This window comes from Rhinolophus hipposideros (genome assembly GCF_964194185.1).
Source record: "Rhinolophus hipposideros genome assembly, chromosome: 2".
Lineage (NCBI taxonomy): Eukaryota > Metazoa > Chordata > Mammalia > Chiroptera > Rhinolophidae > Rhinolophus > Rhinolophus hipposideros.
In genome coordinates, this window is record NC_138048.1 from 50,685,838 (window position 1) to 50,701,200 (window position 15,363).

Sequence of the window (15,363 nt, forward strand, 5' to 3'; positions counted from 1 at the left end):
GTCACCTTATTTTCTAAAATGTGTTTCTCTATATTTGCCTGACTTCTATGGCAATAACAGAATTTTGGCATGACACTCATCTTACATAAATGAAAATACAATCCAACAAAATGGCATTTTAGGAGCTTCAAGCCAAACAAATGCTTGAGAGTACCTTGTTTAAATTAAGCTGTCATGCTATTTAGCTTTTTACAGTAATGGAGTACCGTGTCCCCACAGAGCCTTGCGCAATGATGCTTATTTTGGAAGAGGCAGGACAGGAGGTTGGGAGAGGAAGAGAGGCCCATGCTGCCTGCCTGTGGGCAAGGAGTCAAGAGGTGAGGAAACGGAGGCGATGAGTAAGATCCACTGTTGTGGGAAGTTTGGAGATGAAATGGGAGATATGACATAGTGGTTTGAGAGGCGGGAAGGATGTGCCAGGTGGAAAACATCAGACTACACGAAAAATCTGCACCCTATCTGTGAGACCCCCAGTCCACTCCCCCCACCTCCACCCTGCTCCCAGAACTGTGTCAGCCAGGCACGCCCCTGACAGCAGACTGGAGAGTTCTCTGGAGAACATGATCTACACCAGCGGAAAGACCTACAGAAACTGACGTCTGAGAAACTTCCAATGAAACAGCTCAATGTGTCAAAGGATCACCTCACAGTGACGCCCTCCTGCCACACTGCCACCCACCCTTAGAAATTTGAAGTCATTGTTCTACCTCCCAGCGTTCAGCAACATCCAGGAATTTGCCCCTATTCCGGTTTCTGCTTTTGATAGATAACTTCTTCCTTCTCCTCAAAGTGCTCAGAAACCACCTTTACCTGTAGGTTCTAAAATTGTAAAGTGAAAATTTTTATTCATTTGCCTGGGCATTTTTAATCTGGAATTTTCCATTTTTCCTTTGGCAATTTCTTCCCTCCTGTTTTTTCTGTTGAGCACTAATAAAAGCTAGCACTAATTTAACAATATTTGCTGAATTAAATAATTAAAAAGTAAGACAACTTAGAAGAAAAATAGGGAAAGATCATAGACAACTGGCAATAAAAATACAAATAAAATTACCCTCATTAATGATTTAAGAATAACAAATTAAAAGAAAAAGATCACAATTTTTGCCATCAAATGACAGAAATTTAATAGACTAATCTTATCCAATATTGTCCAGGGTATGAGGAATCAATAACTCCTATGTATTCAATAATAACTCAATAAACTAGTGGGAGTTTAGAATGAAACACCCTTACTGGAAGGCAATTTGTCGGAACCTAACAAAATGTAAGATATGCTTGACCTTTGTCCTATGAATTCTATTGATAAGCTTTGATCCTACAGAAATAAGCTTCAAATTTTGTACAAGGATATTCATGTCAGCAATATCTGTAATAACAACAAACTGGAGGAAACTAAATGTCCATCAATAAATTAATGTCTAAATATAAAGTATGTTAGATCTATAATACAGAATACTATGCAGGTATTTAAAAAGAATGAGGAAATCTTAAATGTAGTGACATTACAGGATGCCCATAATATGCTACTGAGTGGGAGAGGAAAAGCAGTAAAACGATGCAGAATTTAATTACATTTCTACAAAGAATTATGTTGTGTTTATGTACGTGTTTGTGTGCATGTGTACTTGGACATGTAAGGAAAATAGACTGGAAAGCTATTTATAAATCTCCCTCTGGGAGCAGGAGTGGGAGAATGAAGTAAGGGGAAGAACCTTTCACTTTGTCTTTATATCTCAGGATATATTTTTACAATACAAAAAAGATTTATTTTTGTCTTTGAAATAAAGGGAAAATATAATTTGACTTAAGTGTATTTAATTTTTTTTCCTGATTTTAAAATGAACTGTGTGGTTTTAAAATGTGTCTGCAAATTCTTTGACACATCTCATTCAAAAGGTGGAAACTAATTCTCCTCCCTTTGAATGAGGGTCAGACTAAATGACTCACTTCTAACAAACATTGTAGTGAAGTTGTTGCTCCGTGATTTCTGAAGGTAGGTCATTAAAAGGATAGCTCGCTCTCTCTTTTTCTCCCTCTCTCCCTCTAATTTCTTGGGGAAACGAGTCAGCCCATGACTTGAGGACACGTAATCAGCTCTCAGGAAAGGACGACATGGAGAGGAACTGAGGCCTCTCACCAACAACCTATACTAACTTGCCAGCCAAATCCTCCAGCCCCAGTCAAGCCTTCAGATGACTGCAGCCCCCACTAACATCTGACTGATCCTTATGAGAAACCCTGAGCCAGAACCACCAGGCAAGCCACAACCAAATTCCTGGCCCACAGAAAAGGTAAGAAAGAATAAATGCCTATTGTTGTTTTGTGCCACTAAATTTTGAGGTCATTTGTTCAACAGCAATAGATAACTAATACCTACTCCAATCTCCTTCTGGAGATCAGAAGTGGGAGCAGAATAAAGAGCCTAAAACAGACCCACACAAATATAGTAACTGATCTGTGACAATGGAGCAAAGGCATTTCAATGGAGGCAGATAGTCATTTCAGCAAATGGTGCTGGAAAGACTGGATGTCCACATGCAAAATAATAATAATAATAATAATAATAATAATAATAATAATATCTAGACACTCGTCTTACATTTTTCACAAAAAATAACTCAAAATGAATCATAGACCTAAATGTAAAACACAAATGTAAAACACACTATAGTATAGTCTCCTAATTATAACAGGAGAAAAATCTATGTGACCTTGGGTTTAGTAGTGAGTTTTTTAGGTACAACACCAAAAGTATAATCCATGAAAGAAAACAATTGATAAGTTAGACCTCATTACAATTAAAAATGTATGCTCTGCAAAAGACACTGTTAAAAGAATTTTAAAAAAAATCCACAGTATTTGCACAACATACGAGAAGTCTGACAATTAAGTTAGCGAACTTGCCACCGTACGCTTACATTGGCAGCACTGTACAAACAGCTCGGTAAGGTTTTATAACCTTGCTATATCAGTGTCTCACAGCTGTGTTCATTTCCACATGTGGCAGTGTCTTGCTGAGTGGCGTTCATTACTGTTGTTGCGTGTTTTTGTGTGTTGTCCCAAAAATGTCTGAGCTTGAATTAGAGCAACGAACAAACATTAAATTTCTTGTTAAACTTGGCAAGAGTGGAAGTGAAATGAGAGACATATTAGTCCAAATTTATGGGGATAATGTCATGAAGAAAACGGCAGTGTACAAATGGATTAAATGTTTTTCTGGGGGGAGAGAATGAGTCACTGAGGAAGAGAGGTCAGGGTGGCCAGCAACGAGCAGAACTGATGAAAATTCATCAAATTGTGTGTCAAAATTGTTGACTTACTGTCAAAAGCATAGCACAGAAACTGTGAGAAACACTGACATTGATAGAGAAACAATTAGGAAAATCTTTTTTTTTTATTTTTTTAATTAGGAAAATCTTAACTGAAAATCTTGGCATGAGAAAGGGATGTGCAAAAATGGTCCCGAAGGAGCTCACAGGACACTGTCTGTGAGGGAGTTTTTAGCCAGTAAACAGATAACTGTATTGGAACACCCTCCCTACTCACCTGATGTGGCCCCCAAAGACTTCTTTCTTTACCTGAAGATAAAGGAAATATTGAAAGGAAGACATTTTGATGACATTCAGGACATCAAGGGCAATATGATGACAGCTCTGATGGCCATTCTAGAAAGAGAGTTCCAGAATTACTTTGAAGGGTGGACTAGGCACTGGCATCGGTGCGTAGCTTCCCAAGGGGAGGACTTCGAAGGTGACCGTAGAGATATTCAGCAATGAGGTATGTAGCACTTTTTCTAGGATGAATTCACGAACTTAATTGTCAGACCTTCATGTATCTGATAAAGGGAATGTATTCAAAATACACAACAAATTCCTAAAATTCAACAGTAACAAAACAACCCAATTTTAAAAATGGACAAAAAATCTGAACAGACATCTTACCAAAGATGATATACAGAACTCAAATAAGCATATGAAAAGATGTTCATTAGGGAATTGCAAGTTAAAACAATAATGAAATACTAGTATGTACCTATTAGAATGGCTAAAATTCAAAAAACTGATAATAGCAAATGCTGACAAAGAAGTGGAGCAGCACAAACTCTCATTTGCTGCAGGTGAGAATGCAAAATAGCACAAAAGCACTTTGGAAGACAATTTGGAACTTTCTTACAAAGATAAATATAACCTTATCATAAATCCAATAATCATGCTCCTAGGTATTTATTCAAATGGGTTGAAAAGTTATATACTCACAAAAACCTGCAGATCGATGTTTATAGAAACTTTATTCATAATTGCCAAAAGTTGGAAGAAACCAAAAAGTCCTTCAATAGGTAAGTGGATTTAAAAAAACAAAACAAAACTATGGTACAGCTGTACAATGGAATATTATTCAGTGCTAAAAAATAGGTGAGCTATGAAGCCATGAAAAGACATGGAGAAACCTTCAGTGCATATTGCTTAGTGAAAGAAGCCAGCCTGAAAATGCTGCATACTGTATCATTCCGACTCTGTGCCATTCTGCAAAAGTCAAAACTACAGAGACAATAAAAAGATCAGTGGTTGCGAGGAGTTCGAGGTTGGGGAAAGGGATGAAAAGTTAGAGCACAGGGATTTTTAAGGCATTAAAACTGTTCTGTATGATACCGTAATGGTGGATACGTGTCATATATAATGCTTGTCAAAGCCCACAGAACTGTACAATACAAAGGGTGAATCTAACCTCAATTATGGGCTTTAGTTAATAATGTGTCACTATTGGCTCATCAGTTGTGACAAATGTACCACATTAATACAAGGTGTTAATAATGGGTAGGGGTGGAGAGGAAGGATATAGAAACCGCTGAACTATCTGCTCTATTTTCTGTAAACCTAAAACTGCTCTTAAAAGCTAAAGTCTTTTTTTTTAAAGTAACACTAATCAATTGAAGGAAAAGTATAAACAAAATAATATAGCCACCTGTAATCTCAGCAGAAAGATAACTGTTAACACTGAAGCATAGTTCCTTCCCGTCTTTTTTCCAGTCTTTTTTCAAATACCTATGTATATGTTACTTTTTTTTTAAAGAGTTGAAATACTTCTGCTAAATCCATTCTGAAGGATTATGATCTAGTTTTAGTTTGCATTTTTAACTGCAGAGAGTGTAGCCCCATATAGAAAACATCAGTGATACCAAAAACAGATTATAGAGGGGCCAGTTGCTATGGGGATGATTGAAAATAAATTTTATTTCACACTACACCCTGCTAATGTACTGACCAGAAAGAAGGAGAAATATTTGAAGTAACTTAGAAGACCAGCCAAGAAAAGCTCTAATCAAGAAGAAGGAAAATACATCAGCCTAGTGAGGTTTCAAAAGGCCAGTAGCGTCATCCTGCAATTTAACTAATTATGCCCTTTAAGCAACCATATAGATGGAGGAGGGAAGCACCCAGGAATCAGGGACTGGGGTAGACTCTCTCCTGCGCTGACAGTTTGATGGCCAAACAGGCAGCAGGTGTCCCTCAGGCTATGGTTTGTCTTTACAAGGTGGTGCAAAGTCAGGAAAAATAATCACCCCGCCACTCCCATGGAGATGTTCCAAGTATTTAGCAAGCTGCGAGGCCCAGGACTCACGTGCTCCGTTTGGACACTGCATTGGCCCTTGGTGTTGGAGTGGGTCCTGGGACCCCTTCTGTACATACTGGGTCATGGTGCAGTCTGGAGTCCTGGGGGAGGGACCAGGATACAGAGGGTGGGGGGCATGACCGAGTGACTGACTTCCCAATAGAAGAATGTAAATATATGAAGAAGTGATAAGACCAGATCAGTGTGTAGTACCAACTGAATTCTGACCTTCCTTCCACCAAGATTTTTATGAAAAGACAAGCCTGTACAGGACAACACATCAGAGGCAGCCTTGGAAGGGAAAAGGAGAGCTGCTATCACAAAAAGACAGCCAGTAGTGTGAAGACAGGCCCAGCTGCCCACGTCAGGGAATAGCTCAGCTTTGGAGCCACGTAGATCCAGTTTCGTTCCCAGCTCTGCCATGCATTACCATGAATTATACAATCTCCGAGCCCCAGTTTCCCCATCTGGAAATGGGTATGCCTATTCTTCCCTCATGACGTTATGATAAGGATTACGTAACATGAGCCACGCGAGGGGCTACGCAAAATGCCTGGCACATAGCAAGTGTTCAGCCATGTGCAGCTGCGGTCACCACCGCGACCATTAGAGGAGACTGTGCGGCAGAGCTTTCTTTTCTCTTTTTTAACACAGCTGGTGGCCCCATTTCCCTCTCGCTGTCCACATTCCGATATAGATGCCTGCTCACTGCTGCCATATAAACACAGGGTCCCTGAAGTGTGAGATGGCAGGCAGTTCCCTTTTTTCTACAGCATCCTAGGAATAGCTCTGTACTCTGGAGAGAAAGATTTTTGATGCCAAACCAACTCAAATTGCAAAGCTATGAAATTATGGACAGCCTGAGTAAGAGCTTCTCGCTCAAAGCATAAAGATTTAGGATTCGAGTTGCCAAGCATCCCTACAGCTGAGGAAAACCATGGGTAAACAGTCACAGATTGATTACCAGTATAGGACACCATTTCTCAGTGATCCCAAAGTATACCTGGCTGTTTACAACATGGAAAACTATAGATGATCAAACCTGTATCTACCTCCATCTCCTAAAATGATCATTAACATTTACATCAAGTCCTTTTAAAAAATCAAGTATGGTGCTCGCTTCGGCAGCACATATACTGAAAAAATCAAGCATGACAGATCAAATTAAAGTCTATTTTCTTCCCTACCCCCAGATCTACTTCTTGCCCACTCCCCTAATCACTGTTACGAATTTGATGTTTATCTAGTTCTACTTTATTCTTTGCCTCATCTAAACTTTCTGGGTTTTTTAATACAAAGAAAATAAAAAGAAACACAGAAAATGTGCTAAGTGAAAATGTCTGTGTGAAGAGGGGCTTTTGGGCCTCCAAGCTGTGCCAAGACACACCCCCATCACCTGTTCCAGGAACAGGACACACTCGTTAGACAGCAGTGAAGACCCTGTAACGCCATCTCCTGAATTCTAAAGGCTTACCTGGGTCCAGGTGTGTGAAAGAGCCCAGCACGAAGTCCAGGGTGGACACAGCCAGCAGGAGCAGCAGGAGCAGCTGGAGGCGGATGATCCATTTCACACCTGCCAGGTTAATCCCCAGCAAGGCCAAAAGTACCACAACGGAAATTCCTCGCACGGCCCAGATATTCCTGAGGCTCAGCAAATCTGAGATGGATTCAGCGAAGCCAGTGATGTACATGGCACCTGCAACACACTGACAGGAAAGTCTAGGTAGGAAGAGTCGTCCAGAGGGAACAGTGCAGGAGTCCACAGGCCAGAGCTGCCTGGCACCGAGGACCCGGCTCACGCCGTCAGCACAGGACCTGTGAACCAGGACGGGGTTCAGTGAGCCCTTCCTGCCCAGGAACCCTGCCTCAGGCCCATTTCTTCTCATCTACCTTTCTACTATCCTCCAGAGGGGAGAGTGAATGCCCACCCAAGCCTGGAGCTAGCCGATTGTCACTAGTAACTAAAATGAAAAGATTATGGGAAGAAGATGGAACTCTGGGCCAAGAAAACTTCTGGACTTCTCTGTCTGAGCTATTCAGGAACTAGAGAATAAAAACACACAGAGAGTCCCATCTCAGGACCTTGGAAGGGCAGTGAAGCAAATCCCAGATTTTCCTCCATTTCTTTGTAGGTCACAATTATAAATATATAACTTGGAAATAAAAAAAAAAGTGGGCAGGACGTCTTTTCAATGTCATTAGAACAAAGGCCACCCAAGGACTATCTTGGGTATATGAATGTATCTGGTTTACTATTGATTAAATATATTAAATGTCCCAGAATTAGCCAAGTTACATGTTAACTTACAGTTTTTTGCTTTTATTTTCAGCAGAGAGGAAATCTGTTCAGTGGAACAGATGACCCAAAAGATTAGGGTTTGTTGTCCTGTTAAGACATGAATCAGTTTTGTCTTAACCCAGCAATCTTACTCTTACATTTATTAATTAAATTGCCTGTTCATTCATGGGCTTGATCTATATCCATCCAGGCTCCATACCTAGCATCTCAACTGTTCCTTAACATCTTACTGGCTCCTCCATTAATGAATGAATTAAATAAAATATTTGTCACGTGTTTATTTTATATTTGCCTGAGAGTCACAATTTTATCTTTTTTAAAAAATTTGAAACACAGTTTCAAACACATACTTGAAAATAACACCAGCCTCACTTTCCATAATTCTTCCACCCCCCTTTCATATCAGGTTAATCCCTTCACCACCCCCCAGGAGAGCAGGCCACTCTCATCACTGTCACTGCGCTCTGACTGTTCTCCCAAAGAACAAATTCTATTCAGGCCTCTGTCAAGTTCTTCCTTTTCCATGAAGCTTTTCTTCATTCATCTTTTCTGTATAAATATTATGCTTACTACTGGCTCTATGTAATTAATTATCTGGTTCCATATTCTATTATTTAATGCATAGAAGTTTGTCTCCCCATCCGTACCACCAAAAATGCAAACATCTTAGAAAACAAAAATTTTTATGCTGATTGTACCTCTTAAAATCCCCTGCATTTGCTAAGTAACTTGCAAGCATTCAATAAATACTTTGTGATTATGTTTACTGCATGAACGTCCTCTGGGAAGCAGGCACCATTAAGTTCCAGCCCTTTTATATGAAGACCAGAAGGGTAATACAATTTCTGTATTGGAGGAGAGCTCACGAAGAAGACCCCATTCTTCAAGGAGATTGGTTTATTTTGTAACTAGATGTAACATCATATTCAGTGTTCCCCACATTTATATTAGGCATTTCTGTTTATATTTGGGTAAAGGGGGAGCCCAATAAATGTGGGGGAAATACACTCCTCTCTGAGAGGGAGACAGACATAGAGGCAGAGACAGAGATAAAGATAGAGAATAAGGATAGAGAATAGAGAGCCTGAAATCTATGTTTTCCTGCATTCAACTCAGAACTCAAACTTACTCCTAACGAAATACCAAGAGGAGTGTTATGGGGATACTGATGCTATTTCATCAGCATTTGGCCAGGTCAACGGGATTCTTCATAGTCAGACATGAGAGAGTTTAAAAAACCAAATGATAAAAATGTAGTAATGATGATTATTTGTATGGGCATCACGTTCCCACGTATCCGAAGTCTCTAACATGTAGAAAGCGATGCCCGAACTTGAATACCACTTGCATCTGGAGCTTCCAAACCGGTTGTTTCTTTTTCCAGCTGGAGAACAGAATTTGTTCACATGAAGTGAGCCAAGAGGTAAACGCTGCCTTTATTTCCAGTGACTCTGACTCCAATAGATCTTCTCTCTCAGATTTATACCTGAAACGTTTTTCAGCCCAAAGACTCCAATAACAGGAAAAAGAAAAGGCTCTTGGAGATGTGTGAAAGGGCATGGCGGTTAGAAGCATAGACTGTGAAACCAGACTATCTAAAGCCAAATCCTGCGGCACTCAGTCCTAGCTGTGTGACTTGGGGAAAGTGTTTTAACCTCTCTGTGCTTCATTGCCTCATCTGTAAAACACAGATAATAACAGAACTTACTTCAAAAGGTTATTGTTAAATTTGAGATAATTTACATGAAGTCCTAGAACAGTATCTGGCTCATAGTTAAGAGTTATAGAAATAATAGCTATCAGAATTATTATTATTATTTTACTGTTATTAGCCACTGAAGAAGAGGAAACAATAGTTAGCCATGAATTTCATAAAATATTTTGTTAACACTAAATAGATGCTGGTAATGTCACTTGGAATTTGCAATGTAAGTTGTAAGTAAGAATTCTTGAAACCCAAGAGACCTACTTTAATAACAGTCCCAAATTAAACTATCTTCTCAAAGTCTACAGGTTTGGGGTAAGAGATGAGGGTATTTATCTCTTAAAAAGTAAAAGTATCATAAAGATTTCATATTTCTTAGGTGGAGGAACTACTAAATAAATTTTCCTGGTTATGGAGTATGGCTTCTAAGGGTGAACTATAATTACTTGCAGAACTAAAAGCATGGCAGAACTTCCAATCAACAAGGGAGGGAATGCAATAAAAATAAATTTGAGCCATACTGGCAAAATAAGGAGAAATCAAATAATTTACAAATTATCTAGAAAACAATGAAAAGGAAAATGTTTTATTCTAAAATCTGAGAGGCACATTAACCCTGTATTCGGGAGGTAGGGGTGGGGGAAGTATAATTTTAAGTGTTTTTAGTCATTATAAGAGGCAGAAAAATAAAGTATTTAACTTAAAAAGTGATTAGAAGATCAACATAAGCAAAAAGACTATAGAAAGTGATGCTTAATAAAAGGAAATATGAAATTAATGAACAGAAGGAAAACGATAATGAAAAAAAGGATATAGTGAACAAAAGCTGATCTTTTAAAAGACCAATAAAATACATAAATACCTGGCAACCTTAAAAAATGAGAAAAGTTAAAAAATGAGAAAACACAAAAATATAGACTACTGAGAATGAGAAAAGGAATAAAACTACTCTTACAGAAGAGATTAAGAGAATGAATAAAGACTGTGAATGCGTCATAAGTTGTAGTACATTCACATTATATAATACTAAGTAATTAGTTTAAAAAGCATGGGTTTAAATGGACCCAGCAGAATGTCTATGACCGACCCACTGTTAAGCCAGAAACACAGCCATGGAACAGAGCATGAAATTTATCCCCATTTCTGTAAAACCAAGCAAGCACTTTGAAATCCATAAATGCGTGTAGATGAGCATAGGAAGGTGCCAGAAGAGAAGACCAGGTGTTCACAGCAGTTATCTCAGGAATGTGAGGGAAACTAAACTTTTTCTCTGTTATCTCTGATGTGTTAACTGCTTGCAGTGGACATCACTTCACAATGTTAAAGTAATTTTATAACAGGAAAACTAAAACAAGCATATTAAGAATACTACTCTGTTTATGTAACAACTACATTTGGGTCCATACAGCATAGTGCATCCATGTAGAGGAAAGCAGCCTGGGACCCCGTTTCCCATACCCGGCTCACAGCCAGCAACCAGGGGACTGGCCTGAGTTCGGGCCTCCCCTTGGGAGGGGTTTTCAGGGTGACTGCCAGCCTATCCCCAGAGCAATCCAACCACCCCAGGGATGGTCTACCTTCCAACCATGTACACCCCATTGTTGGAAAACATCCCTTTTGGTTTGTTTAATGGATAAACATTCCCATAGTTTATTATATTTTAAAAGTGTTTTTATCTCCTCTTAAAGTTTATAATCTCAGGCATTCCTTTTCTTTTTTCGTTCTCTACAGAGAAACTTCTAGCCCCCTTGACCCGGGAAGCGGGGATGGGGGGGAGGGATATGTCATCCACCATTTAAAAGACAGAAGGTGACCTATTTTCAGGGTACAACACCTTCCTTCCAAGGTTTTTCTTTTAGAAAAATTACACTTTCATAATCATAGGCATTTTTTTCTTTTCATCTTTGACCAGCTACCTAGAAGACAAACGCTGGCCCTCTCCACGCCTCCCCTTCTGCACAAAATCCCCGGTTTAACGTTCACGTCCATCGGGTCTATAAAAGTTCTCCAGTACTCCACTGTTTCTGCACAGAGCCCGGCATAGAACATAAGCCATTAATAAGTGCTTTTAGACCGGACAGTGCAGGCTGAAGCTGGATACTTTGGTGACCAGGAAAAGAAGCCCTCAGCTCCACAAAGGTGAGTGGGGCAGGGAGTAAGCAGGGGCTCCGGCTTATCATCTCCTCCACTGGTCAAGGGGTCTGGCCCTGCACAGCAGGCCAGCCACCAATGCCTCAGAGAGATGGGTGGGGTTGGGAGGAGGCAGGGCAATGAAAAACATCTGCAAGCTTTAAAAATCATGATTTTAAGCATTTATATCTTCTAATTTTTGATGTTCTAGGGCAAGGCTTGGCAAACTTCACCTCACTGGCCAAATCCTGCTCACTGCCTGTTTTGGGAATAAAGTTTTATTGGCACACAGCTATGCCCATTCCTTCATATTGTCTAGGCAGTACAACAACAGAACTGAGCAGTTGCGACAGAGACATAAGAGTTGCAGGAGCAGCTTGCTGACCCCTGTTTTGGCACAAACAGGCCATCTGTTTTGGAAATGCCTAAAAATAAATGATTCCATGAGCAAGCCTGCCCTTGAATGAAGCCATGAGGGGTTAATAAGAACCAAGAACAGATTCAGAAGCTCAAAAACCCTAACCAACCTCTGGAAGAAGAAAGAATCTCAAATCAATGACCTAATCTTCCACCTTAAGGAACTAGAAAAAGAAGAGGAAACTAAACCCAAAGCAAACAGAAGGAAGAAAATAATAAAGATTAGAGCAGAAATAAATGAAGTAGAGGCCAGAAAAACAAGAGGAAATCAACAAAACCAAAAATTGCTTTTTTTGTAGACAATAAACTGACCAAGAAAAAAAGAGGTAAGACTCAAATTTTAAAACTCAGGAATGAAAGAAAGGACATTACTACCAATCTTGCAAAAACAAAAGGATGATAAGGGAATCTATGAACAGTTATATATGCCAATCAATTAGATAGCCTCGATGAAATGGACAAATTCCTAGAAAGACGCAAACTACCAGAACTGACTCAGGAAGAAATAAAAAATCGGAATATGCCTCTATAAGTAAGGAGATTGAATTAGTAATCGAAAAACTTCCTACAAAGAAAAGACCAGGGCCAGATAGTTTTACCGCTAAATTCTACCAAACATTTAAAGAAGAATTAACACCAATCCTTCACAAATTCTTCCAAAAACTAGAAGAGGAATACTTTCACACTTGATCTTAGCCAAAAGGTCGAGAAATGATAAAAGAGGAATACTTCCAGAGGCTAGCACTATCCTGATATCAAAATTAGACCAAGATGTCACAAGAAAACTACAGACCAATATCCTTCATGAATAGATATGCAAAAATCCTCAACAAAATACTAGCAAACTGAATCCAGCAGCATATAAAAAGAATCATGCAGCAACCACAGCTTGATCAGAGAGCGCCAGCCCAGGTCAAGCAGAGATGTGAGAAGACACTAACCAGAGGGCCGCAGAGGTTTCTGGCCGAAGTCCAAGCGGAAAGAAAGCAAAGCAAGCAGGGAAGTGGATGTGACTGACAGCTGCTCTGGCAGCAGCTGCCAGTGCTCAGAAAAATGTCTTCTTGGCGAACATCGTTTCTTCCAAGTTAGTCCACATACAGGAGACTCAACATCCCAGCTCCCGCCCATGCAGCAGTGGTCCTGTCTGTGGTACACAGGGAGTAAGAAAAGTGAGGACTGTTGTTTGTCCATCTTGCAGCCCGCTTGGCTATAAAATAGCAAAAAAGTAAAAACTAGATATACAAACCCCCAGGATAATAAAATAAACTGACTATTACTCACCTTCCAAACTACTTTGCTTAAAGATCTTTCTCCAGTAAAGGCAAGTGGTTTGGAAGAGTGCAGTGACTATCTGCCTTCCATGCATCTCACACACACACACACACACACACACACACACACACACACACACACATGCTTTGTGCTGTTGGAGAATCAGCTTTATTTATGCTAAAATACCCTGACCCTGCTGCTTAAAAATAAAAGAAACAAAGCGGATGCTTTCTTTGAGGAGACTCTTATAGTCTCACTTAGACAAATTCTTTTCTTTAAGCTGTTTTTTCAACCACCCTTTGCACAATCATAAAAGCCTTTTTTTTAAGCTAAGGAGTGCCTACAAAGAGCTGCTTCTTAATGTCTGAACTTGTTTCCTCTGCATTAGGTCACCATCCCTGCGTTTCAGCTAACTAAGCCTCGCTATTTCTCCCTCCTCACTGGTTTTCTGAAAGCCTCCGCCACCCTGGTGACACACCCCCTCATTAGTATTCTCCTTTGCAGACAGGCGCCCATACAGGGGTTTCCAGCCTCACTGTGAAGGCCGTCAAGCTATCAATGCACCTAGAGCTCCAGCTCTTTAGAGAAGTGCCTGCTTCTAGGAAATTCCTTTGGCACAGGCAAAATGTCCCCTCTTTAGCACAAAAGTGCCCCAGAGACTGGGTCACCTGGCTCCAGCCACTGTCCTGCACTCACCTCCCCAGAACAGGCAGCAAAAAAAGTTCCAGCCCAGGCCCTGCCTCCCTGATCAAATCAGGACTCCATGAGCATAAGTGGTGGAGAGGAAGGAGCACTGGACTAAGGGTCAGGGCTTAAATGGCGGGCTTGGCTCTGACTCTGAACTCCCCAGTCTGCCCATCTGTAAAATGGGGGCAATTGCCCCACAATTGCCTCTCCCCAGGTCCACAGAGAACATGGATGACACAATGGTGGCAAACAGTAGGTAAGGGAAGAGATGCCATATACATTGGTGGTCTCAGGACAGTTCCTCTGTCCCAGCAGCCCGGGCTCACCTGTCCAAACACATACAGCAGCCCAATCGTGCCTCCAGTCTGCCCACCTAGGACCGAGGAGATCATGGAGTAGACGCCACCACTGCCAACACCGCAGTGCTCCCCGACACCAATGCCAGACAGCACGGTGACGAGGGCCACCAGGATGACGAAGGACACCAGAAACATGCCCATGAGCACGCCTGTGTTTCCCTGCAGTGGAATAGCAAGGAGGAAGGTCGGGGTTAGGATAAGGAGGCCCCACCAGACTCGCTGCCCCCCAACCCTCTGCCCCCCCAGAGCACTGACCACCTCCCCCAAGACCCACAGACGTGGGGCAGCTGAGAAAGGACAAAGGCAGCAGCATGATCGGAGTAAGGCCTGAAAGAAATTCCAGATGAAGAGAAATGTCCTTGCTTCAAATTCTTCAATGACTTCCCATCACCCATAGGGAAAAGTCAACGTTACCTGCTACACTGATGAGGCCCCACCTACTCTGTCCCCTCTCCACCTCCTCAGCACCTCTCATCCTTTTGCCGAAAACCCTCCCCACCCCCAATCACTCTGTGCCCCAGCATGAAGTCACATGTTCTCTCCCCACCACCCTCTCACCATGCTGATCCCTGCCTGGAATGCCCTTCCTGCTCATTCCACTTTCTTGTCAGGTTCACTCAGTGTTGAGGAGTTTCTTCCTGCAGGACGCTCTCCCTACAACCCTTCCCCCACCGTACCCGTGGCTTAGCACTTATCATACTGAGTCTGTTTCCAAGTCGGTCTTTACCTCTGGGCCATGAACTCCAACACAGAAGCATTATGTTTCATTCAGTGGTGTTTTATTTCAGGCAACATCTTATTTTGCTGATTTTACATTTTTAATGAATTATATAATTACTATTTTCTTCCTTTCCGCATGCTTTTAAATTGTCTGCCTGTGACAA

The 15,363-nt window shown here is 40.9% G+C and overlaps 1 protein-coding gene across 1 annotated transcript in view; it reads right to left on the bottom strand.

Moving 5' to 3' along the window:
• SLC12A8 (solute carrier family 12 member 8) overlaps positions 1-15,363 on the bottom strand; it is a 116,635-nt gene that overhangs the window by 81,504 nt on the left and 19,768 nt on the right. The window contains exons 3-4 of the mRNA XM_081077516.1: positions 14,447-14,638; positions 7,085-7,316 (exon numbers count right to left, since the gene is read on the bottom strand). Coding sequence (XP_080933642.1) covers positions 7,085-7,316; positions 14,447-14,638 — 424 coding nt within the window. The remainder of the gene's footprint in view (positions 1-7,084; positions 7,317-14,446; positions 14,639-15,363) is intronic.